At 42.4% G+C, this 25816-nt stretch overlaps 2 protein-coding genes across 2 annotated transcripts; both read right to left on the reverse strand.

The window, feature by feature from the left end:
* Positions 1 to 516: 516 nt before the first annotated feature.
* LOC139918064 (ubiquitin carboxyl-terminal hydrolase 31-like) lies at positions 517 to 13820 on the reverse strand. Its single transcript, XM_071907328.2, has 16 exons — positions 13293 to 13820; positions 8207 to 8344; positions 7798 to 7886; positions 7164 to 7256; positions 6765 to 6900; positions 6040 to 6190; positions 5625 to 5805; positions 5023 to 5134; positions 4816 to 4910; positions 4011 to 4088; positions 3671 to 3800; positions 3377 to 3496; positions 2876 to 3101; positions 2508 to 2666; positions 2250 to 2402; positions 517 to 2081 (listed from the first exon to the last, which is right to left on the reverse strand). Exons 1-16 carry the CDS (start codon positions 13818 to 13820, stop codon positions 517 to 519), a joined length of 3954 nt encoding a protein of 1317 aa, XP_071763429.1.
* Positions 13821 to 15758: 1938 nt separating this feature from the next.
* On the reverse strand, positions 15759 to 25379 carry cog7 (component of oligomeric golgi complex 7). Its single transcript, XM_071907315.2, has 17 exons — positions 24933 to 25379; positions 23956 to 24104; positions 23365 to 23481; positions 22415 to 22583; positions 22160 to 22242; positions 21875 to 21997; positions 21079 to 21277; positions 20840 to 20967; positions 20486 to 20640; positions 20180 to 20296; positions 19913 to 19978; positions 19521 to 19707; positions 19160 to 19300; positions 18880 to 18963; positions 18519 to 18633; positions 17737 to 17880; positions 15759 to 17269 (listed from the first exon to the last, which is right to left on the reverse strand). The coding sequence occupies exons 1-17, from the start codon at positions 25096 to 25098 to the stop codon at positions 17103 to 17105; spliced, it is 2310 nt and encodes a 769-aa protein (XP_071763416.2). The 5' UTR covers positions 25099 to 25379; the 3' UTR covers positions 15759 to 17102.
* Positions 25380 to 25816: the final 437 nt, after the last annotated feature.

Here is a 25816-nt window from a genome sequence, read left to right on the forward strand (position 1 = left end):
TTAAGGAGAGCTGTACATAGGGATTTTTTTGGAAATAATTGAGAGGTTCACTGCCTCAGCATGTTAAAAATTGCCAGTAAACTTCCTTTGGTGACTGAGTAGTCCATGTTTGATGTGATGTATCTCAAAAGGTTTCTTTCCTTCATTATACCAGGTTTCCATCTTGTGCAAAACCACACTTTTATTTTACCTCCTACCAAGACGTTTCTCGCCCAAGTATGCTACAGACAGAACCAGGCAAAAATTTCACTATGTGTGCAGTCCATAAGTTTTTACAATACAATATAATATTCTTCAAAATCAATGCAATCCATACAAAGTGCTTTGTTTAAATCCATTCCTAAATAACTATTTAACAAAGTGGACAGTAACTGTCCAATATGGCAGCTGGTATTCATTAACCAATGAAAAGCTACAGGTGCTTTGAAGATGTTTCTCAAACAAGAGGTCTAGTTTGATGGTTCAAACACCTAAGAGCTGCACTAGAGAGAATGTTATCGGGCCCTCCAAATGACTTTACTTGGGCTTCTGGCTAGTTCGTGTAGAGTTGATGGGAATCTTTCTAGACTGCATTGTCTTTTTAGCAGGTTCTTTCTTTGAAGGTTCTTTTGCATTGGCAGAGGACTGGGTGGCCGTTTCTGCTCCAGAAGATTTGGACTTGGTGGAGGGCAGCAGCGAACGCTTAGCTGGGGTGGATGTCTTAGAGGATTCCTTGTCTTTGGCTGTGGCCAGATTAGTCTGGGCCTCTGAAGCCACATTCTGGGCCTTCTTGCTTGCTCCATCTGCTATTGCTTCTCTAGGTGCATCCCCACCACCATCCTCTGGACTTCCTTTAGCCTCCACCACCCCTGCTTTCCCACCATCAGTTGACTTACGGGTCTCTTTCTGCCTCAGAGCAGTCTTGAAGAAGGACAAACCTTTGTCCTCGGTCTTACTGTTCCTTCGAGGTCCCCTTGATGGTGGGGCTGCATTTGCGGAGGAAATACCCACACTTGAGGACCGAAGGCTGGTCATGGAGGAGCTGCTGCTTGAGCTTCGGCCCCCTGCCCTGTTTTCCACAGCTCGACCCAGCCTGCCCTCTGCTCTACCACTCTCTCCGCCCCGAGATGAACCACCACTCGCCCTGGAGGAAGGACCTCCATGGCTAACCTTTCTTTCTGAGACCACATTGGTCCGTGAGGACTCCCGGCTAGTACTCCTGTCTGCTGCTCTAGTCCTGCCTGAGGCTGAGGTCTTCTCACCTCCCACTCTGGGTGATGTCCTCCTCTGAGGGTGTGAGCTTTGTAATCCTGGAGAACCACTCTTCCTCTGTTGCGCAGACTCAGGATGTAATGTCTCCTGGGTTTGGGATGACCCCTTTTTGGAAGGGGTGGCTGTTTTCGCGGAGCCAGCCTTACTAGTTTTAGGGGGTCCATCGCTTTTCTCTTTGGGGTTAGATGCTGACGCAGCACTCTTGGCCTGTGTTCGAGATGGTGACTTGTCAGCGGCAGGGGATGCGTGAGATGGAGAGCTGGAGGATGTTGAGGAGGTGGCAGGGCGCTTCTTGGGACTCCTTTCAGACTCCAAGACAGTCTTGGTTGAGGTCCTTTTGACATTAGCACTCTCTGCACCCCCACTCCTTTGTTTAGGCTCCTTTGCAGTTGCCCCATGTCCAGGGCTGGCCTGCTCAGCAGCAGTGGCTACATTATTGTTATCCCCAGCCTGGCTGGAGCTCCTCTGCTCTGCCTGCACAACGGCTTTTGAGTGAACCTGCTCCACCAGCCTCTTACCACTTGCATTACTATCCACTGCTGCAAGGGATGACTTGCCCCCAGATAATTTGTCTGGCTTAGCTGACCCACTGAAGCAGGAGGTTGACACCTTGTCATCAACCGCCTCTCCTATCCTCTCCAGTGTGGGGGAGGAGGAGTGGGAATCCAAGGAAAAGCGAGAGGGAGAGTTGGAACGGAGTTGGAGCTTGGCAGAGAGGGACCAGGATGGTTTGGTGCCATTCTCACTAAGCGCTAGAGGGCTGGCCATGGAAGACCTTGAGGAGAATGTCTGTCTCTGCATGCCTCTCACTGCTGGTCGGGTGGAAAAGCCTGCTTGGTAGAATAGCACAAAAAGATAAAAATCAATATTACATTGACTGAGAAAATATTCATGTTTGTCACTTTGGAAACAATGAAATCAATTCAGAAATTGTGTGTTTAAAGTGATATGAGATTGCAAACAGTGCATGTTTGGTCTTTTGGATGAGTGTCACGCACCATCGTCTTCGCTCCGTTCACCAGCAAACTCAGCTGACTCAGAGAGGGAGGCTAATGAGGTGCGTCTGGAGGAACCAGATGAAGCTTGGCTCGGTGGACGGCTACCCATCAGCCTACTAATCCAGTGTTCACACAGGGAAGAGCTGGTTGATCCTGAAGGCCAAAACAGAAGGTGGTTGAACATGTAGAATGTATTCCCTACAGAACATTCAACAGTTTATGTGAGACACTGTACAGCCTAATGGCATGGAAACTTACCTCCCACAGAACTGTTAGCTGACCAAGACGGAATTGTGGCTCGTCTTTGATAAAACAAGATGTAGGCAGTCTGCTTGCAGACTTCGTCATCAGATATGGCTTGAACATCGCTATCATCAAAGCAGTACCACTGCCCATCAATGGAGTTCTTACAGTGAGCTACAGGACAGAGTATATAGTAAGAGTGAAATATCACAAACATCTGGTAAGCTTTTATGATAAACAAAACAAAACAAAACAAAACAAAACAAAACAAAACAAAACAAAACAAAACAAAAAACAGTTAACACAACATCAATCCATTACACAGAGGCAACTCACACTGGTGCTTCCAGTATAGTGTATGATTGTGGATGGTGTTCTGTTACCTGTGTAATGTCCTCCCTGCATGGTCCCATGGTGGTTGCACACAGCATACAGGTCATAAAGGTAGTCCTCAGGATCACGGCCCATCCCATAAGGCCGTCTCCATGGTGACCAGTGCGAGGGTAGACTCCAGCTGCTCTGACTCCTCTTGACCATGTGGGGTGCCATGTCCATGCCTATCAGTGGGAACTTCACCATGTTTTGCATCTTCATCCGTCGGTCCCCGTCCTGAAGGACACAATGCATACATTTCATTTATGAATATTGGTTCAGTGTGAACAACATGCACTTGACTAACATCAGGTGCTATGGGAGCAATGCCTATATGGTAATATGAAAAGATATAATATAAAACTCTCTCTCTCACTCTCCCTCCCTCCCTCCCTCCCTCCCTCCTTCCCTCCCTCCCGTTCTCTCTCTCCTTCCTATTTTTGTTCTCAGTGAGATTTCAGTGATTTTGTCAGCTACTTTCGTTCTGTAATCTGCACTGTCTACATCAGTACCTGTCTGAAGCGTTTGAGGTGAAGTATGAGGATGTCTGGCAGGGTCCAGAGACTGAGCTTGATGCTGCCCTGTTGAAGCTGCTTACAGTGTGGACATCGCCATGCATCATCGGGAGCAAGCTGAAATTAAAGTGAAAAAAAAAACATGGATTTTAACACGATATATGTGGAAATTAATGTCACTGTGCAGCAAAGAATAAAACACTTAAGAAAAAACCTCCTCCAATCCACGCATTTGTTCAGTGTCAGTGACATTCTCAGAACTACAGTGCATGATCCATAGGATGAGCCTACCTGTTCCTCTTTGGTGTAGAGCTGAAAGCACTGGGCGAGTGAGCAGTTCTGAGGCTGCAGGTGCTGCTCCTTCATTTGACGCACACTTTCAGCATCTGGGATGTACTCATCCTCAGTCCGTTTGAACAGACTGCAGGCATAACAAGCACAAGTCATAGAGAGGTCACATGGAGCTTCAAAAGACATCACACTATTTGTGATGAAAGACATAAACTTCAGGAGACATCAGACATAAAGACTATATATAAAGACTAGGTGCTAAGAAGGTTTCTTATCAAGTGCACTGAACTTAATGAAGTGTGTGTAATTGGTGCCTTAGTCTTTGCCAGATCTCACTTACTAGTCTTTTGTCTCTTTGTCCCATTCAACGACAATTTTGACATGTGGTGGCCCTCCAGGACCGCAAGACTTGTATGCCCTGTTAAAAATTAGATTAACAGAAAAGCATTTACATTACATTTTCCATTTTAGGCATTTGCTGATGCTCATATCCAGAATGGCTTACATTCAGTACTACAGTAGATTCCTAGACTGCCATCATTACGAGAGTATTTATCTGTAAACAAATATAAAATCTATATAGCTGCTATCAGAGAAAACTTGCTCTTGCCATCTCCAAAAGTCAGCATTTCTGCGAATGAAGAAAAGCAACCTTATTTTCAGATTGATGATCATGCCTTTTTGAAATGACACATTGGGTTTTGGATAGTCTTCATAGGCCTTGGGGTCATGAAACTTACTCAGCACCTACCAATTCTAGAAAATTGGAGATCGTGGTTTTTCTTGTGCCAGTAGTGAAGCTGAATGTCATGACCTTTAAGCATGAGAATGAGTAAGAAATAATCTCCCTTTTTTCATTCCCTTCAGTTATCTATCTTCATTCAAACATTTCAAATATCATTCTACTATATTAAAGCTCTCTAAAAAATCCATGAAAAAAATCCATGTAAAAATCACAGTTCATCTCCCTCTCAGAAGAAAATCCATAAAAATCAGACAAGCTATTCCACGTTTCAAGAAATATTTTGAAGTCAATACATCCGAGAGAGAGAGTACATGGCTCCTCGGTCGATTGAACACCATGAGGGATTGAGGTCATGGTCAGAGAGATAATACTTCCCCCTGGTGGTGATGCGTGACTTTACCTCTCCACAGAGGGATGGCAGAGTGGCTGCTCCTCTTGAGGCAAGAGATATGTGATTCCAACCACTCCTACCACACGCAAACTGAAGGGCCCCACCTACAGACCATCAAGGAATATTAGAATTCCACACTTTGTCAAATATTACATAGCAGCATTATTAAAAGGCTACGTAGGTAAGTGTGTGCACGTGTGACAAAGCGTTATGTACCTGCACAAAGACTCCAGGACGCAAAAGATGCCGCATCTTCTCCAGGATCTCCTTCTGGAGCACATCCCATGTCACTGTACGCTCCAAATACAGCACAAATGGATTACCAAACCTGCAACAGTTACAAAAATGACAGTGTCTTTCTGCAAAATAGTTTCAGCAGTTTCAGTGGTCATGATTTCCTCGGGATGATGTTTTAATCCTTGGCACAGTGTTGTTTGATTAGTAGGGATGGGACGATAGGCTCATCTCATGATACGATTCGATACGTGATATGGGGTTCATGATTCAATACAACCATAATGTAACAAATAAAAGTTCAATGACAACAAAGTATGACTGTGCAGAATTATGTTTATTTCTGAGACACAAATCTTTCTAGCAACAGCAATTTCAAAATGTCACTTCAAAGTTCAAATAATATAATTTCAATGGAGAGCTTGTGAAATTGTGATGGGCAAGTCATCTCATTTGTGATTGCTACAGCAGAATAAAATGGAGCTAATATCACGATTCATTTTTCTGCGTATTGTCACAGTTTTGTATTGTGATATATTGCATTTTGATATATTGTCCCATCCCTATTGGTTAGTTTAGCGTACCTGCGTCCTTGCTGTCCAGCGCAGGCTCTGTTACACACCAACAGGACAATCTTGTCAGCCTGGCCGGTATTCTTATTGGGACTCGGCGGTGGGGTTGTAGGCTCTTGTATTTGTGTAGATATCCTATTATTGTCTGTGCCATACTTCAAGTTGTTCTGGTTCAGATTTGCATGTGGGCTCCCTATAATTAATGCACACATTGTAAAGTCAGTGACACAAAATGAAAAAAGTTGAAGCCCTCGTACTGTATTGTATGCTGCACAAAGCAATCCGACATGGTGGTGAATTTGCGTAATAACTTCCTGATTAAAGCATCTCTCCAATGTTAATCCATTCATAATCTAATCTAGACTCCTACTGGACTAATACGCCAAAGAGCTAACCTGATTTCTAGGGAATCGACAGGATGTCATACCTCCTCGCTGTGAGCGGATCTGCTCTGGTCTGAAGAGCTCAGGTGTTTCAAAGGCAAAGATGGAGTCGCTCTCCTGAATGATCTCAAGGTCGTCGTCGTCGTCACAGAAGGAGCGGTGAAAGCCGTCATAATACATTTCAGTAAGGACAATCTGAACAGAGACAGGGAACAAAAGCAGGGTGTGGATTGCTTTCGGCGTCATTCGTTTGATCAAAATTGCTGTTACATAATATCTAGCTGGTAGTAACAAGAAGAGCTGTCAAATATCAGAGAGGGTTCAGATTCCTACATAGATAGATAGGGATATTTATATTCTACTGATAAAAAAAAACACTGCTCAAATCATCTGAAAATTCATGAATACAGAAAAATAGACCATATGAAATAGATTGATTTTTTTTTTTTTTTAATCAAGCAAATAGCACATGATCCCCGTCTGCCACTGTGACACATCAAATACAAATGGTGGATTGTTGAGGACTGAGACAATGGCTTTCACTGTGATTGAAATGCCATCTGACACCAAAGAGGCAACATCTTGTCGAGGAACAAAACACACCGTTCCAATGATGCGAATCGCAAACATCGTCAAACCTAACCGACAAATCTTTTGATAGCCCACTGGGAACATTCCTCCTCCATCCGGTTTCCTCAAAGCAGCACATAATCGATATCTTTAAGCCACTTCATGGACTCAGAGAGGCAAGTTTCAAACGCGACAGTACCTGTTGAGAAGGGATTTTGGTCTCCTGGGCCACGGCGTTTCTCAGTCTGGACACAGTGCCGGAGAGAGGCACTGCCACCCCAACTCGCATACAGTGGGAGCACTTTCCTTGGTATACCACCGTCACATACAGGGGCCTGGAACACAGAAAAAAGTGAAATGAAATGGCTGTTACATAGCCATAATTTGAGTGAAGTTTCAAAGACAGACAACATCTTCTAATTTTAGCATTTTCGTGTCAGATCTAGTCTGTTTATGCTGGGTTTGACACTCTTTTTAATGCCACGTTCAATAGCAAGAACGAGACCAGATCTGGACTTATTTGCGCTTTTAGGCGCAGGATAATTTTTTGTCCAATAGATATTGTCTTACTTATACATTAGACGCAGTATCATCTTACCGTGTGTGAGGTACCGGGATGGGCAGTGAGATGCAGAGGAAAGGATCAAAGGTGTTGCTCTGTTTCTGGCAGTGAGGGCAAGTCAGAGAGGACCTACATAGAGACATCAGTAAACAACAACTTCAGAATAAAACAATATAGCTGTGATATACTTAGTGACAGATTTTAAAATCAGTGGTATATATTTATGAAAAAAGTAACATCCAATAGCAGGATGATCACAGAATCACAAGCCGGGCAGTGTTAAACTTGATGTAAAGAACATGGTTGCGCATCAGTTAGTGACACCGATCTGATTCTGAGCTCTGGTATGAGGCTGATATTGGCCTAAAACAATGGATTGGATGTTGGAAAAAGTAATCTCATCATACCATAAAGATGACTTTCAAATGACATTCAAATTTAAAGGTTAAAGGAAGAACTACAGTCATGTTGTGGGCTCTTTTTCCCGTCTTAAGTATGGTGCTCACTGTTTTTAGATGAATAAAAATAATCTAAAGCAGAGTGCATCCATACAAATGTCTTGTTAGTAGCTGTGTAGTTGTATACTCAGTATAGTTATCAGTGCATCTCTATGAATCAAACAGAAATGCACTGATACCACTTTAACCTTAGGCCAAAGTTAAAATTTCACCTGTATTGTGCCTGAAACAGCTCCTGTACAAAAGAGCCGGGTGCTGGTAGTGGAGATCCTTCACGGGCGTTTTCTTCTTCTAATGGGGGCTAAATAAGCGTAACACAGGTAGTACAGTCATTTAAAAGTAGCCAAAAATGCCCCATGGCACGCAAGCACAAGAAAATGAATATAAAAATACATGGGACAGCCTAGTTGAACAGCAGTCACAAATGGTACAGTGTACAGCATATTGCAATATTCAGTTCATCTCAAGGTTTTTATCGTTGATCGAGCGATCTCTGCTGACAAAAGAGACCACATCTTGCCACAGTATAAAAAGGTGGTTCAGGGATTTAGATTATGTTTGTGTATAGTTGAGTATATACAGTATATGTAAAGTATGACTGTATCCTGAGTTGCTGTTTACCTTCCTGGGCGGCCTGCTCTCAGGGTGGACGATGTTGTTGAGGTCTTCGTGGACTCTGTCCAGCAGCCACAGGAGGAACTCCTGGGCGTCGTGTTGGGCGTTGCCCCTGAACTGAAGGGCGCTCTTCGACACCACGTTCTACAATACAACAGACAGCAACGGTTTAAACAGATGAGGTTTTGGTGGATGGCTTCAAAAACAGAAAGGATTTTGTAGTGGAAGCGGTGCCATTTCTTTTCTTTTGCATTGGCTCATCATAAAATATTCAGTAAGTTTGTCCAGGATGCCCTGATCAGCACAATCCTAAAGGTCAGTGGAGGTGATGGTGATGGTGAGAGGCAGGCCTGGAGAAGCCTTTTAAAACAGCAGGACACAAGCGGAAAATCGACAGCTCAACCTCACTGACAATTAGCTATCGGCGGTCACAACAGTGTGTACTCTACAAAGCCATCCAGGCGGCAGCTGTAAAGTCACCTCTACTCATTGGCTATCAAATGTCACGCAAGGTCAAAGATATGAGGGGACTGAGCACCGTGTGCCTCGCTGCCAGTCCTATGGGACGTTCCTCCTCTTTTTCAAGCCATTACCAAGGCAGCATCAGCACTTTATACAAAGTGTGATGCAACCAAAGTGCAAGCTTTCCATCTGCGGCTTGAACACAAACACTATCTTTAAGTAAAGGTTTGTTTTGATGAACATACATCATAAGTAAACCTATTAGGCTACACTGATTGTGAAACAAATTGAGGGAAAAACAATTGAAATTTGGAAAGTGTGTGAAATGTGGATTGAATATTAATCCTGCAAAATGTTTAAAACATCTGTGACTGTTTGTGTATCCTGTGGATAGCAGTCTGTTCCTCTGATACTTTTTAGTGTGATAAACACAGTCAATTCTAACTGACAAAAACATTTTGATGTTGCTCTTTTCCAGAGCGACTTATGATAAGTGCGAAAAATGTCAGTGTCTGGGAGCATGATTGCAAGGAAGTAATGGAGAACAAGTGTAGGGGAGACCGGGGAAAGATTATGCACGTTTTATGCTACTATGGCAAAATAAATGTGTATTTATTTCAAACAATAATTACTGTATACTTTAAGGAAAATACCGGTGTAATTTCAAGTTATAGCTCATTTACTTCTGTCTATGTCTAGTTGATATTTACCCCAATCTTTTTGCACTACTGTATGTTAATAGATATAACATTTACTTTCTGATGTCACACTTATCTTGAAATTAACTGGCGTCCTGGCTAACAAAGGCATCCCAAATAAGAAGAAATGGATGTGACAATAAGGTCTGCAAGGCCATATGTTTTTGAGGGATTATGTCCCAGTGGAGACTTCCATGTCTCCCTGTGGATGTCAGGTGATTAACGGTAAGCAGAGCATAATGTAATGCGTGCACTGATATGAAAACACTCAACTCAGGTTAGCACAAACATAAAAACACAGATATCCTTTAAGGTGGTTGGGCATCCATGGAAATTAAAACATTTTTGTAGCTAATACAGTTTTAGAAGTATGGCACATTAAACAGAACAAAGGTCTTTTGGCTCAACTTACCCCACAATAGGGCCAAGTTGAGCCCTAAGGGGTAAAATGTTACACAACTTCAAACCGTTATTTTTGTCCTCTTCAGTCCTTTCACTAGGCCTTTCCAGCATGCAGAGACAGACAAGCTCTCTCTCCATTCTGTCTCTTCTGAGAAGCCTCAATTTTTTTTCTTCTATCAAACTCTAACAACTTAACTGATGTTTACTTCAACATAACAGGCTGTCAATTTCTCTTATTTTCAAAAGGATAACAATACACAACTTCGCTTAACATAACTGTCAGCACAATGTTTGTGCTGCGTGGGTGAGTGTGTGTGTGTGTGTGTGTGTGTCTGTCAGAAGCTGTTCTTGGTACATCTCCTTTCTCAATTTTCTTAATCTTTCTCTTCAGTGTCATTCTGTCTATCTTCTGTTCCCTTGCCACTGATTGAATCAACTTCACATAGCTAATCAGACCCACAGTTATGCTACATGTTTGACTTCATATTGTACCTAATAAAGCCTCAAACACATCTTCTTCCATTTACATACAAGAATTATGACATCTTTACTGCGACGAAATGACTTGACATAGCAAAAATCACATTTTCTCACCTGGCTTTCAGGGAAATGAATTATTCTTCCCAAATCTGTGATCACATGATTCATTTTGTTTATGGTTACCTAGATACCAGGGGGTGACTCATCTTACCCACAGGCTCAACTTATCCCGTTATCCCCTACATTCAATCTTTTTAGTCTACAGTCTTGTTGACTATAAGGATCAACTGCCTATTGAGTTAGAGCAGGTGTAGAGTTCATTTCCATAAAACAATATATCCATTTTGTGAAAAAGAAACAAAGCATCACCTGAAATTCATCACTGAATATCTCTAAAATACAGAGGATCCAGTCTGTAAAAAGTATTATAATTTTGTCAACCTTTAGTTACCTACTGTTCTTTACAGAGTGCAGCAGTTTGTTCAAATTTTGTGCCACCAATCATTTTGTAAATTTAGATGTCACCTTTCGCAAATGGTGGATGTCTCTTCCCATCATCCTGGCAAATTCGTGTAGACTTTGCTTTTAGCCAGTTTGGATGGAGGATAACAACATAATCTTCAAACCAATTGCTTCTGAGAGAAAATGGATTCTGAGAGAAAATGGATAATTCCCTTGTGTTATTATTACTGATGTCTTCCTAATGATCAGTAAGTGCTCTCAATTTAGGCTCAGATTGTGGTCTGAGACAATAGGCAACGCAGCCGCAAATGTGACTGCTGAGCCTCCTGTAATCTACACTGACAACGGAAATGGTACGTATCACTAAATTTCAATTAGCTGCATTTCATCTTGTCACATATAAGTTTGAAAACAAGATCAACTGGATGAAGCACAAGTATTTTTCCAAATGCTTTAAAGAGATAGTTCAAGTTTATTTGATTTATCAATTAACTGGGAGAACTTTAAGCCCATCCAAAAGCCTGCCTCAGTATTGTATATTTTGAGATATTAGAAGCAGAGGTTATTAGCATTTCTTTGGAAAAAAAAAAATCGAAAATATTTCCTCCTATATGGAAATTGTGTTGTTAAAGGATTAGGAAAGAGTTAGTGATGCATTTTATAGAATTGTTCATATATGTAGTTTCCAGCCAGGAAAACATAAACAAACTCTGTTACCAGTGTCTCAAAATCCAAATTACTGAGCCAAGTGTTTTTGGATAGAATGAAAGGATACCTAGTTCATGATAAAATCAGATAACAAATTTAACAAATATTCTTTAACAAAGTGCTTTACAGCGTTGAGATGCACTTTATTTCCCAACCCAGCTCAAATATATTCAAGGCCTCACACTCTGAAGGGGATAATCTATATCAAATCAGACAGTTTGTACTCTGGCTGGCAACCAAGGGAGAAAAAAAACGGACAGAAATAGTAACACTGTCAAGAATAAGCAACGTGCTGTATGGCCCTGCTCAACTCCTCTCCAATATGTAGGCCTGTTTTGAACTTGTGAAACAGGACAATAAGTTATCAGACAGAAGCAGACAAAAAAGTATTCTCTGGTGCAAAAGAACAAGCCTTTGTGTTTTTGATAGGCAATGCTTTTCAGTGTTGGGAATGCAAGTTTATGTGGTGAATAATGAAAACGCAGACAATGCTGGAACAAAAGCTGCTAAGTGTGGCACAGACAATCAATGGTAGCGGTCTGAGAAGAGGCAGTTTAAAAAAAAAAAGCAGCTAAGTAGGGTTTTATCACAGCTCAGCTCTAGGACTCAACACTCAGCCGGCCAGTTCATCAAGCCTCTCAGAAAAAGGAGTGTTGGTCTAGAATCACAGACCAGACCCCTTGACTTCCTCATTTACTGTGATTTAAACAGTAAAAATCTCCTATTCTCCATCATCATCCCTCCAATAAAAGGCTTGACAATACAGGCCGCTATTACATAACCTGTAATCATAATTGATTAGCTGTGTTGGCTCTGCTATGGATGATGGATGGATGGATCTGTGATTCTTCAGACAGAAACCATCTAGAATTTTTCATGTCTAACAATATGAAATGAAATATATATTTTTGAATTAGAGAAATTGACCAAAAAAAAGTGATTAAAATGCCATAAGATTTTGATAATGGAAGTCTGCTAGATGGCTTGATGACAAGCAAATCAGTCATTCAAGGCTACCACATTATCACTGCATTTATATCTGACCTTCTGTAATTCATCTGACAAATGAAAGAAATTGATGAGATAATTAAAACCGACACTTGCTGTAATTCTACCACATGTATTGGAACCAAAGCATCCATAATTGCATTAGGTATTAAGATGACATTATTTTGCAGGAGTCTAATGAAATGTGACTTCAGAATAAATGGAGAAGATATCTGATTATGTGCTGCCATCATTTTACAAAACTCACAAGGGTAAGATAGTGTATTACTTACATGCTTTTTAATAAACTAGGCTACAGCTCTTGCACCAGGCTGCAGGCCTTTAAAAATGAGTAGTCTATTAACTGAATAACTCCAAAGTTATCCCACTAAGCCCATTTGTTACAATGTTACAACTCTTCTGTCCAGTGGTATACTTCTTTGTCATATTTTTGGAGGCACACCTGGGCCTTGTATCCAGTGATGTAGTGGTAGGCTAAATAAAAAGGTGGGTAAACAATGACCTCCAGCTGGTGATCTTCATAAGACAAACAACCACAATACAAAACAAAAATCAATGAATTTACAGGAATGCATTTTCCCGAAGACCATATCATCCTATAACATATCAGTTTGATATGTGTACTATAGGAATTTATCGTTAAGATTGAGATGTCGGGCATAAAAGGTGTAGGGACTTTATTCCAGAACAAACAAGCGGGTAAACTGAGTTAAGGTGGGTTTGTGTCTGCTTGTGGCGCTTGTCTGCATGAACTAGGCTGCTTTTACACTTAATTTGGGGAGTTATGGGGGAGTTTTACGCTCTTTATCCCATGTCATATTTTTAAAAAAACACACAGTTGAGGAGCCTGCACCGCCAAAGCCACAGCCTACCTTGAACTCCCGGCTGTGCTGAGGAGTGTACTCGAAAGTCCACAGCGCCCGGACAAGCCCGGAGAGCTGCTCGGTCACCTCCCCCGCCTCCTGCTGCTGGCCCTTCTTCTGCACCAGCACCCCGTTGGACTTGGCCTTGTCGTTGTTGGTCGTCTCTCCCCCGCGGAACTGCTCCAGAGCCAGGTACTCGGCGAACAGCTCGGTGTTGCTCAGGCACTGCAAGATAGCGTTCATGAAGCAGGTGTTGCCGTGGTTCTTGAGCCCGGCGACGCCCGGCACCTTGTCCCCGAAGAGGAACCCCCCGCAGTCGCTGTCGTCGGAGGGGACTGAGCATCCCGTTGTGGTCGGGACCGAAGTTGCGTCGTCCTTCTCGTCGTCGGCGGCCTGCTCCTCGGTGCCGAAATGAGACAGAGTCGACAAGGTCCGGAGAACTCGGTTCATAAAGCTCCCCACGGAGCGGACCGAGCTCCTCCGGAACAGCTTTTTGCTGAAGGATTTCTTCTCCTTGTTTGTGGCAGCTTTCGACATGGTCACTCAGTCTGACGGGTTTCCCCAGTTTATAGGCCTGTATTCCAGAAAGGGTCCCCTTTTAGAGCATCGCCTCGACCATTTGTCATCCCCCGGTGACAGCTCACCCACGTTAGGTTAAATGGAGCTCTACACTAGGCCTAGCATTCAGCATCATTTTAGAGGAAAATATAGGCCTGGCAGTTCTGGGGATCATATCATATCATGACACCACAGTAACATAAAACGACAAACTGGAATCAGCCCACTTGCAACACTGCGTCGGATTGCATAAACATGCTCCATGGAGAGCCACTATCACGGCGCGTTAAATGAATGCCTGGGGTAGTCCCGCACCAGCCAGGAGCCATCATCTCTAGCAGTCGGTCCGGGGGCATAACATCACGTAGCTGTCATATTCGGAGACACGAAAATAATGCGCTTTAGTTGCGTATCAATGGGCAGTGTCTTTAAAATATCAACATCAAATCAACCTTTCAATCCAGGGAATCGCGAGCGGAATTCCTCATGATTTATTAAAGAAACCGCAGCTCCACCCTTAATAATACTATTCCTTCACCTCGGGTCATCAGTGTTTATCCGCGCTGTTGTTCAAAACTGAAGGGTCGCTGATATTTAGCCAGTGGATGTCTTCCCTAAATCGCCTCCACAGTGGACGCGCTTGCAGAGGCTCTTCCAAACTGAGGAACCCCCCGACCGGAGCGGCACGGTCCGCCGCTCCCCTCCATTCGGCTTAAAAGCGCCTCTTGTGCGCGAGATGCGAAAGGTGCATGTTTCGGTATCTCCATCCGCAAGTTTTGATTACTTGTCCCAGTCCCTTTACGGCTTATTTTCCCCTCCGCTTGTGATTCATGGCAAGGCCGCTTCTCCCGTCTCCATCATCATCTGTAGTCACCGATACTGCAGGCAGGGCGGTGACGGCTGACGTCAGGGCCAAACACTGGTCCATGTTGGAGGAGAGCAGGTAGCGGCATGTGATGCTGGACGATGCTCCATCCCCGTTTCTGCCCAGCATGCACCGTGCTGGGCGCCAACTGGGTAGCCATGGCAAGGTATGGGCAGCTATCATGCCCTATAGTCTAAGTTTACATTTGATATAGTTTTTTTCATTTGTTATAAGGGAGAGAAAATCCCCATAAAATTTTCTTCAATTAAAAAAAAATCACATAAGGTGAGCATAGGGTGTTCCCTTTATTCTGTCTGCATCTGCACAAGATAGTTTGATGACCAATATAGAATTTATTACACCTTCATGAAAAATTACTATAGTAATCATATAATACATTTTAGAAGGATGCTACACAGATACTGTAGGTTACGACTACAGTTAAACTAAATTAAAACTAAAGTAAAACTCCTTATAGGAATATTATGAGAATACAATAACACATCAAACTATTGAGTGAGCCCACAGACACACTTTAAGTCCATATAGGAATATTATAGTGATTTTTCATAAGAGATTGACCAAATAATGTCTTGTCATTCATCAGTAACTGCTTCACTTGTCCCTACAAATGTAGTCAATAAGCAGGTTTCAAACAATATTAGATTCAGGCACTTTGCCATACCTTTAGTTTAGTGAATTGATGCTCCTGCTCCCAAGTCTGGAGTCTCTGTCTGGCAGTGGCTGTAACCTGAATATTAGAGCAAATAAAGTCTTCTATTTTCACATGTATTCCCCAGCCAGCTGACTGTGACAGGCAGGCCTATTCTCACGACTTGAGGGTGCAAATGCATCCACTATGCAGAGCGGATGCATTGATATGCGATTTATTAAACGTTGACTTTTCATAATGTTTTTGAATCGGTCTCCATCAGTGCTCAGATAAAACAAATAGTAAACGGAAGCATTAATACATTCTAGATCAATTCCACGCACACACACACACACACTTTTCTGGATTATGAAAAAAAGTATTTGAGGATAAAGGCCAGACATTTATTAAATTAGATTGATTACATTACAAAATCATTCAACCCCTAATCTCATCTAGTAAATAAACAATAGAATAATAGAAAATAAGACATTTGTACAGTATCCTGTAGTGCTGTATATATTTGATTTACAGATTTTCCAGCTATTGCATGGGAACATTTCCAATAGAGACTATCCATCTTTTTGTTAATTGCCCAGTTCAGCTTCTACTACAGCAAGCCAGAGAGAAAGAGAGAGAGAGAGAGAGAGAGAGAGAGAGAGAGAGAGAGAGAGACCTTTCATAACATTTCCGTCATACCTTTAACTGTAAACTCAATTACTGAATGTGCAGCTCACCTAAGAGAAAACAGATGCAGCTCCATTCGGAAATATTACCATAGGACGATAGTTATTCAGTCCAATTAATATTATAGATTAAACCTATTAAAGACAAATAATTTGACAAATAATTAACAATGGAGCTATGGATCATATATATTTCAAATCCACTGGCACATCCCATCCCCTGACTTACATTTTGGTTCTTCCTTAGATGCTTCAACAAACTATGGGGGTTTGAATGCTGAGACTCAAGATGTACACTACCAGTCAGCAGTTTGGACACATGCATTTTTACTATTTTTCACATTTTAGAACAATAGTAAAGACATCAAAACTATGAAATAACACAAATTGAATTATACAGTGACCAAAAAAGTGTTAAACAAGTCAAAACTATCTTACATTTTAGATTCTTTAAAGTAGCCGCCCTTTGCCTTGATGGAAAGGCAAAGGCTTTAGAAAGAAATTCATACATAGGCATCAACTTCACTATTTATATTTGTCTAACCAAATTTCAAGCATTTAAGCATAAGCCTTTAGATCAAAATGGCTTTAAGAGAATGAAAAACATAGTACATTCAATCAGGTGTGTCCAAACTTTTGACTGGTAGGGTACAGTCAAGACACTTTTTCCCTTTTGGCTTGACTTCAAGGCATCATCAAAGGTGAGTCATTATTTAAAGTCTCACTTAGTTCTGGACTAAACAGTGTGATAAAGTCTGAACCTCTTTGATTCTGCTAGGAGGTTCTCAAAACCTCCTAAATCCATACCTGTTTGGACAGGATCATCCTAATGTTACCAGAACTAGTAAGCCCCAAGTGGGAATGGTCACTCAGAAATTTGAGATTTAAGGTACTGTAACATGTAAACAAAGTAAAAGTGAAATCAGACTGTGAATCAGACACTTTGCTGAAAAACCCCTGGGGAACCCGTCAAGGATGCCTGGGGGTTCCCAGACTCCCCTGCTTTAAGAGCCACTGTGTAGCGATACCTACAGCGTCTGTCTCCCTCTCCCTTTCTGTCAGTAGTCAATGCCCCGCAGGGCAGCGATGGTGGAGGCCAGGCGACGCGGCAGCAGCTTGGCGGTCTGTCTGTAGTCGTCTGGCTTGGCCCTCAGCAGGGTGATGATCTGCTGCAGGGTGCGGGACGGCTGCAGGCCCAGAGCGTCCATCACATTGCTCAGGTAGTCTGTGGAGCAGAGGAGAAGTTATGTAACATCAAGACAGAGTTATGACCTTTCAGTGACTAAATTGGGAGGCATCATTTCATTGAACTGTCCCCCCTGACTATTAATAACAATGTAATTATATATGCAAGAAACAACTCAATATGCAAAACTATAAACACTACTGTACCTCAGGTGCTAGGCACACAGTGTCATGTTTTAGATATTCTGTCACACGTCAAAGCTAACTGGTTCTCTGCTATTTTGTAGATGGAAGTGTCACATAACCAGTCGCAATAGGATTTAATTTTCCCAATCTGTCAACAACAGAACTCTACTGTATAACAGCCGTTTCCCTTAACCACTTACAATATATTTTCCTCAGTGAAGATGCTAGCACAACAGCGCTTATGGTGGCGACAGGTAGGCCAGCATAATGTGTTATTAACTTAACGTGTCTGTCTGTAGTGAGAGACGGCAGCCCAGTTACCAATATCTGTGGCCAGCTGTTTGGTGGAATGGGTGCCGAGTTGGGGGATGAGCAGGATGGCATCGCAGTAGGTCTGCATGGTTGCCCGGGCAATGGAGCCCAGCCAGTAGTCGGCCGTGTTGTCCAGCTCAGGAAGGTCATCACCTGAGAGGAGGACAGCGATGATGTCAAACGTGGGACGGTTCACAGGACATACAGGGAACAACAGTCAGCGATGTTAGGACAGAGAGATGAAGAGACATTTTTGGAGGGGAGGGAAATTGACATGAATGGTGTGTAGGGAAAAAAAGAGGAAGCGCAAGATGGGGAAAAAGGTTAAAATCATGTAGAAAAGGAGGAAAGGGAGGAAAGACAAGTACAGATTCTATACAGTCCCACGGCACATTGGTAGCGATGACATTTCAACCTAATTAATGATCAGTTTATTTGAATCTGATCTCAGCTCTTTGGCTTCCTGACTGATGAGCCGTCTTAATCTCTTCTTTAGAGCATACAGTAATGTACTTGGCTTACTATAATGTTAGCAACTGAACCATTAGCAAACATCTGTTTCACAGCTCCCAGGAATAAAGGAGTGATGGACGAGTGAAAAAGAGAGAACGCGAAAGTGAAGAGGTTTAAGGGTTAAAAACAGAAGCACAGAAGAAGGGTTAGAGGAAAGAAAACGAGTAGGAAAACAAGGAAAAACAGAAGAACAGAGAAAAATGTAACGGCTATAAACCCCAGACAGGAGCATGTGGAGAGATGGATTGCGGTGAGAGTCGGGCTAGACGGCCAGTCACCTTGCTCAGGAGGGAAGGGCAGCTTTCCAGCGTGCAGGGCCAACTCTAGTGCCGGGTCCTCTTGTGTCACAAATGGCTCTAAGTGGAGTGGCAGAGACATAATGTACTGCCCTATCTGGGAAGGGAAGACAGACAGTCATGTAGCTCGATACGTCCGGTGTCTGGGAGCTATCATATTCATAGTACTCATATTAACTGTGAATATGTACGATAAGAACATTACTTTGATTTCATCTTAGGGGATAAGAGTTGTGGCTTCCTGTGGTGATTCACACCGCATACTTGAGTTATGTAGATAATAATTTAGGAATTATTTTTTGAGTTAATGTTATGACCTATATTCAAGCCAAGCCTGACTTACATTTGTAATGTATTCTTGCGGCGACAGGCTGAAAGTAGGCAAGTCCTCTGTGTAACTCTCTCCAAAACCACCTGCCTCTCGACTCTGGACACAAACACGGTGCATGGTTCAAACAGTATGAAGGGAGATTAAATTAGACACGTCACTCACTTGCATGCGCGCACACACACACACACACACATACACACACACACACACACCGAAAGCTCTTAGCAATGCACTCAAATCATGTCAATCCCTATTTAAAATCAAATAATGCAGAAACTTGACACTCTCTCACCTCCATCTTGGAGACAAGGCAGAGCTGGTGTTTGATCTGCAGGAAGACGGAGTCGAAGGCCAGCTGGTTGGCCTGTTGGTTCAGTCTGGTCAGAGCCGTCCTGGGCTCAGCTAACAGGCTGGAGTTACCTGTGCCCTTCTCCTACAAACCAATGGGAACTTTATGTATAAAAGCAGCTGGAATTTGTCAACATGAAGCCACTTGATAACATGCTACAGTAATTGACCCATGCTTGGTGCTACAAAATTCAGTTACCATATTAAGATTTCCTCCATGTAGAACTAGACTGCCTTTTCTGCAAACACAGAAAAAGAATTTGCCCTCCTCTGACAACAATCCCCCCCGAGGTGAAGCTCCATACCTTTAGGGAATAGAGCACTTCCATCAGGCTGTTGTATTCAGCCATGTTGCCCCTCTGAAGGTAGTTGTACTCCTGCCAGGGGTTCTTGATGGTGCTCTTCCTCTCTGTGGAGCTGGCCTCCTGGATACCTGCCAGGCTGCGTGGGCTGTACGACTCCGACAAATACTTACCTGCCGTGGCCAGGATCCTATGGGAGGGATGATGGATCACAGGAAACGCATGCAATTTGTTAAAATTTGAGAATGTGACTTGATGCTATAACTGCACTTGCAGTCTCACAAGTTATATCACTTTCAAAGAGTCGAACAGGTCTAAGATAAAGGCGGACAACTAGAGCATTAAAGACGTCTAGCCAATCTCAATTGTAATACAAAGTATACAAGTTATCTTACTTGTTTGACAGCTGCTGCTCAAAGGCTCCACATTGTCTAAGTAACTCTCCACAAGTGGCAATGATCCTGTGAAACACAATGTAAAAACTAGGTTAAACCATGGGCCACATCTTGCATACTGTAATACTCATCTTAAAGGGCAATTCAGTGGTGAGAGTTTGAATGTCAAAAGACTATAAACAATGGATCCTAATGCAATGCACTTGGAGTGAGAAAATGTTAAAATCCAATTCTCATCACCGTATCTCAAATATAACAGACATTCACCTGACAGAGTTCTGGAAGGCTGTCCAGTCCTCTTGGAAAACAGATGAACTAGGCGTGTCCTCCAGTTTACACTTCTTCCTGATTGACTGCAGTGTTGTGGAGAAGTCAGACACATACCTGGAACAAGACACAATGGTAAGGCTGGCTACATAAAACAATAAAAAAAAAACGACCAAGGTCCGACACTCTCACAGTCCACACGTACTCAAAATGGAGCAAATACTTAGTCTAAGTTTTCATATGTGAATAAAGCAAAGATCATAAAATATGGTCATATGACTGTGAGTAACAGTGAGCGATTTTTACTTGGTGAAAAGGGCTTTGAGGGCTTTGAGGAGGCCACACACGGCCAGTCCGTCAGTCAGTTTGACACAGCGGTCCACGGCAGCGCTGGCCAGGCCAAACAGCTTGCCAACAGAGCGGCTCAACTCCTCCACACAGTCGATCACTTCCCCGTGTTCCTGGAAAGAGGGAGGGAGGAGAAAGATGGAGAGTGCGAGACAGAGGGAGCAGGAAAACAGAGGAAGCAGAAAATGGGAAGAGAATCAGACAACAAACACTAGTGACAAGATTTTAATGTGAACCTATTGGATTGTGTGTGTGTGTGTGTGTGTGTGTGTGTGTGTGTGTGTGTCTGTGTTTGTGTCTGTGTTGTCTTACCAGAGGCACAGCACTGATCTGGATGAGGAGGTGGGCTTGCTCCACGTCTCCATACTGAAGCTGGTAGAGTTTGTATGGGTCATACAACGCGCTGACCAGCTCATTCACCTTCAGCAGGTTGTTCTCACCTGCAGGAAGCACAGACAGAACATAATGATGTGAATTCACCTCATTTGCACTATCTACACTGTCTAGAGTTTTATTGTTTTGGCTATCGTGTGTCCTGGCTTTGCACAGACCCAGGTGCGGCAGCATAGCGGCCTCCAGGCTGTGTCCGAAGGCGGACGTGGTGTGGTGGAGTTCCAGCAGCGTGTCGAGCCGCTGCTCCTGGGCCGCCCGCTCCATGGCTGTGCCCAGGCACACAGGGATGGAGGGCACCATGGCCCCCAGAGTCTGGATCAGCAACACCGTCACCACCTCGTACGGGTTCTTGAACACCTGGTAGGTGTTACCATATAGGCAATGAGTAAGTATTCAGGGAAAATGCAGAGAAACAAGCATTCTGTACTAATGTAATAAGCCACGAAGAGCTGTGCTTTACAGTCATTTTAGAACAGCTACGAGGTATTATTAAGATTTTTTAATAATAATAATAAATAAATAAATAAATACTTTTCTTATTATTATTAATAATAATAACAATAATAACAATAATAACAATAATAAATACAGTGTTTCCAATCCAAGTTTTAAAGCTATTACAATAAAATTTTAATTTAATGTATGCAGTCACAGGTGTGTGTTTATTGTGTATTGTATAATGGCTTCATGGGTCTCAGCCAATCAAAATCTTTAAAAATACATAATTAATACATCGAGTGTGAAGGTTACATACAGACTGCACACTGCATGGAATAACAAACCTAGATTTGATATTGTACTTTTTCTGACTTAACAGGTGTTTTTTTTTTGTTTTTTGTTTTTTTTGTCCATCAATTTCACTAAAATGGCTTGTTAGCATTGTTGGAACTTCTCACTGAAACCAAGGGCCACAGGTTCGCTGACAGGTGTCTGGCTTGGAAGTGCGTCATGTACCTGGCTGCTCCACTGGAGCTGGGAGTGCCATGTGGAGAGGAGGGTGTCATAGAATTCAGACAGCTGCTGGTTCAGGCTGAGCTCGCTCTGAGAGAGATCCTGCCACATGCTCACCAACTGGCCCTGGACACGCCGACGCAAACACAGACAGTCATTCATTCAGAGAAGCACACAGGAGAGCACACACCCACCCCAAACAGATGAAAAATGATATGAGAATATGATTTTATGTTGACTGATTTATTGACTGATGACTGAAGTCTGAGAGAGGCCATCACCACCTACCTTATGACACTTATAGTAGTAGGCAAGGAGTTGTGGCATTCTGTCTATCTCTGTGAAGACTTTAACAAAAAGCTTGGCTTGGTCTGCAAAGAAATCATAAACAACCCAGCAAAATGTAAGTAGATTGATCAGCGTATGTATTCTCCAGATGATACTTATAAAACAATCAATGAAACTGAACTACAGTGAACAAAGAAATGGATGTTGAAGGAATCAGATTTGAGGAACACAAGTGCTTTTTCCCCAGGTTCTTACCTATAGACATGGAATTGAAGGTTGCAACTATCTGGGGGCTGGCCAGGGCCTCCAGCCTGTTCTTCAGAGCCTCCAGATGGACACACTTCTCGGAGTAGTCTGGTGTGTCCACCAGCATAGTGAGGCTGTTCTGCATGCTGGTCAGCTTGGAGGAGATCACCGCAAAGTCCTAGGGGAAGGAGGGAGCATATTCAGAGTTCATGTTCACAAGAAAATATTTATATTTACAGTATTATTACCATTTTACAGTCCTTTGACATTGGAAACTGTCAGACGTGTAAAAGCTGACATGGCTAACATCATGATAGACTAACAAAAACACAAAACACATTTTTTTTTGGGATACAGTCATGGAGTAGGGAACAAGTGTTTTATGTGCTCAGTTTCACCTCTCCAGATATAGCTTTCATGTGACCTGACTAGCAATCTTAGATAAGTTAAGTTATAAAACACAAAAAGCCTTTAAAGTGATTTTATAACACCTAAAAGGCACAACACCAAACAGAGTTATAAAAAAATACTGCAAATGGCCAATAAATCTTTTATTTTTTGGACTCGCAGTACAATCGTTTGGCTACAAAACACTTTATGCTGATTATGCTGCACAAATTGTTTAGAGAAATTTGATTATCATTTTATTCCCTTTTTTAAACTTGACTGCCAATGGAGTGAGTAGATAATTACATAATTTTCCTGTTCCTTTAACATTAAAATGAATTGTTATGCAATTCACAAGTGTGTGTTTTATTGGGCATTTTAACAGCTTCAAACATCACTCAGCAATTCAGAACTGAGGCACTGAACAATCCATTTAATGATATTCATTTTTGAGCAGCTTTATGGATGTGGACCTGGATGAGAAGCTACCAAAAAGGAAGGTTCATGATAACCAAGCAGCGCTATAAAAAGATGACATCGAAAGCCCTGCGCCATGTCATTTCATTTTCTACCTGTGTTTTGAAGGTCTCCTCGATGTCTGCGCTCAGTGTGCTCCATTTGTCGGCCTCCTGCAGCGCTTCAGCTGCCAGCTGCATGCGGCTCTTCACCTGATCTATCTCCACCAAGACCTGGAGAACAGGACCCACACAAACACAATACAAGGGATGCCCAACAATTCACAATCTATCACATGCTTTTATATATATATTTTTTTTTTAAGTATCTGTAATCTGGGTACTGTGTTTATTTCACAGTGACTGAAATGGATTATAGTTACAGTTTTTATTATCACCTTTCTCCTCATCTTATTTCCTAAGACTTCTCTCTTACATGATTATTCTATGGCCACATGAATATTGTCAGGCCACTATGGCTCTGACTCTTTCTCTCTCCTTACTATCTAAGAATTAAAGCTTATTCTACTGTTGCACTCATTGTACATCAATCTGGATAAGAGCGTCAGATAAATACCTAAAAAAAGTAAATGTAGATTACTGTAATCCTGTTACATGTGATCCCTTTCTCCTCAACCCTGAACATACTACAGAGTATGCAAATGCTAGTTATATAACAACAACTTAGTGATGGAATTGCTCCCTAACCTGCATGGACTGCACAGTGTCCTGCTCAAACTTCCTGATGTCCTCCTTGACTAGGACCATTTGCTCCTTGAGGAAGGAAGCCTCCTGTTTCAAAGCCTCCACGTCTCGCAGCACTCGGGGCATATTTTGGAGGGCCTGGTTACTGCTCTCTACACAAAGACACAAATCAGTAGCTTTACAGTTATGAAATGGTATAACAAGGAAGATTATCACTTTCATAAAAACATCCCATAGTTGTGTGTTGGCACTCTCAGCAAGGAGAATGAAACAGCAGTCATTAAGGAAAACTTATAGCCCTGATATGTGCCATTCTCTCCGGTATGGGTTTCAAGCATTTACATAAAACGTCTACTTTTAAAACTTGCTGGCACTACTCATTATTTCCTCCCATGGTGTCTTTTGGTGGAAGAACACAGAATAACTGGTGAACCGGTTTTGAAATTAGAGCTGTGTGGTGAATTGGATGTATGTATAGGCAAGGAGTGGCACCAAATGATTCAGAAAATGTCTTGCGTAATGGTGTTACCTTCTGGCCTATTGTTGTCGTTTCTGCTCTGGTTTGTTTACATGCGGTATAATATTGTTCGCCAGTCCAAGCCTACAAAGCGTCCCTATCCAACTATTTTATGAATTCAAATTGAACAGAATAAAGAATAGATTTCTCTCCACATCCAAGACTGTAGGCCTATATCCTTTTCAATGTCATCATATTGCAGCCTTCTTAGCCTTAATATCTGTCCCAGAACAAATGAACCAGAGTAGAAACGACAACAATGCGCAAGAAAACGCAGTCACACATTTGTGCACAACAAGGAAACAGTAAACTTCCAAATTTCGGCATGCACCAAAAGAGGAAGAACAGCACGTATCTGGGCACACCCTACAAGCTGTTAGTTGGTTCAACTGACCGTAACGTTAGGATATTATGTCACTATGCAAAGGGTGAACGTTTACAAGACAGTTTAACAAATACCGACCCTCAATAGCATTGTTGACTTCCTGGATGAACAGCTGCAGCTTCATGACGAGAGTGGCTGCGTGTGTGTCCGCCTTGCCCGGCGCATCCTTCTGCACCACCTTGAAGGCGCCGTTCACCCAGTCTTTCACATCGAAATCATCGTCCAGGAATTTAGAGAAATCCATTTGGCTGTCTTTCTTCCTCACTAGCGCAAACCGCTGGCTAGCATTCAGTCATACACTCTTCTTGTGTAGCCCATGTCATCGGGCCATCGCTAGCTAAACAACTAGTTTTTCCCCAACACAGGTTTCGAGACAAATATAAAATAAATAGCCCAGGAAAATGAAATGATCATCACGACTAAATATATTTCTAACAAGGCAACGGCTTCCTCCAGAGTTAACTCGAAATGTCCACGGCATTCAAGAAGAGAAGTAAATTTCTTAAAGGTTTGATGTTTGCTGACTACCAGTGAGTTCAATTGACGGTTGACAGCAAATTCCTGTTTGTACTTTGTATTTACCTTCCCCAGAAACAAGCGCCAAGACAATAAAATGGCCTGCTAAGTAATATACTGTAATAACAGAATAGGGCTAAAATGTTATGTCAAAAAGTGTATCCGTCTGCGAAGAAAGACAAAGCGTACTTGTCCTACAGCAAAGAGAGAGGAGAATATATAAAGTGCTTAATTTGAAGAGACCGTCAGTGTGTCACACACGGGAGTGTCCGTGCAGAAACCCTCACAGCTCTGCACTTTGCTTCCCTCTGGTGGCTAATGACCATATACCACCTTATGGCAACTACTTTTCATGTGAAACGAATCATCTATTTATCAAAGCAGCAACAATAGTAACACTGTATAGTATGGGGTTTCTCTGATGTTGAGGTTTGTTATTTAGAGGT

Source organism: Centroberyx gerrardi, chromosome 20 (assembly GCF_048128805.1).
Source record: "Centroberyx gerrardi isolate f3 chromosome 20, fCenGer3.hap1.cur.20231027, whole genome shotgun sequence".
Lineage (NCBI taxonomy): Eukaryota > Metazoa > Chordata > Actinopteri > Beryciformes > Berycidae > Centroberyx > Centroberyx gerrardi.

Coding starts and splice junctions, on each gene's coding strand:
- LOC139918064 (XM_071907328.2), bottom strand. CDS start 13,820: ATGTCGAAAGCTGCCACAAACAAGGAGAAGAAATCCTTCAGCAAAAAG. Junction 7,887..8,206: donor AGAGCAGGCCGCCCAGGAAG/GTAAACAGCAAC, acceptor ACGCTTATTTAG/CCCCCATTAGAAGAAGAAAA. Junction 6,901..7,163: donor ATCCCGGTACCTCACACACG/GTAAGATGATAC, acceptor TCTGTGTTCCAG/GCCCCTGTATGTGACGGTGG.
- cog7 (XM_071907315.2), bottom strand. CDS start 25,098: ATGGATTTCTCTAAATTCCTGGACGATGATTTCGATGTGAAAGACTGG. Junction 23,482..23,955: donor ACACTGTGCAGTCCATGCAG/GTTAGGGAGCAA, acceptor CCTGTTCTCCAG/GTCTTGGTGGAGATAGATCA. Junction 19,708..19,912: donor GAGCAGCAGCTGTCAAACAA/GTAAGATAACTT, acceptor TCCCTCCCATAG/GATCCTGGCCACGGCAGGTA.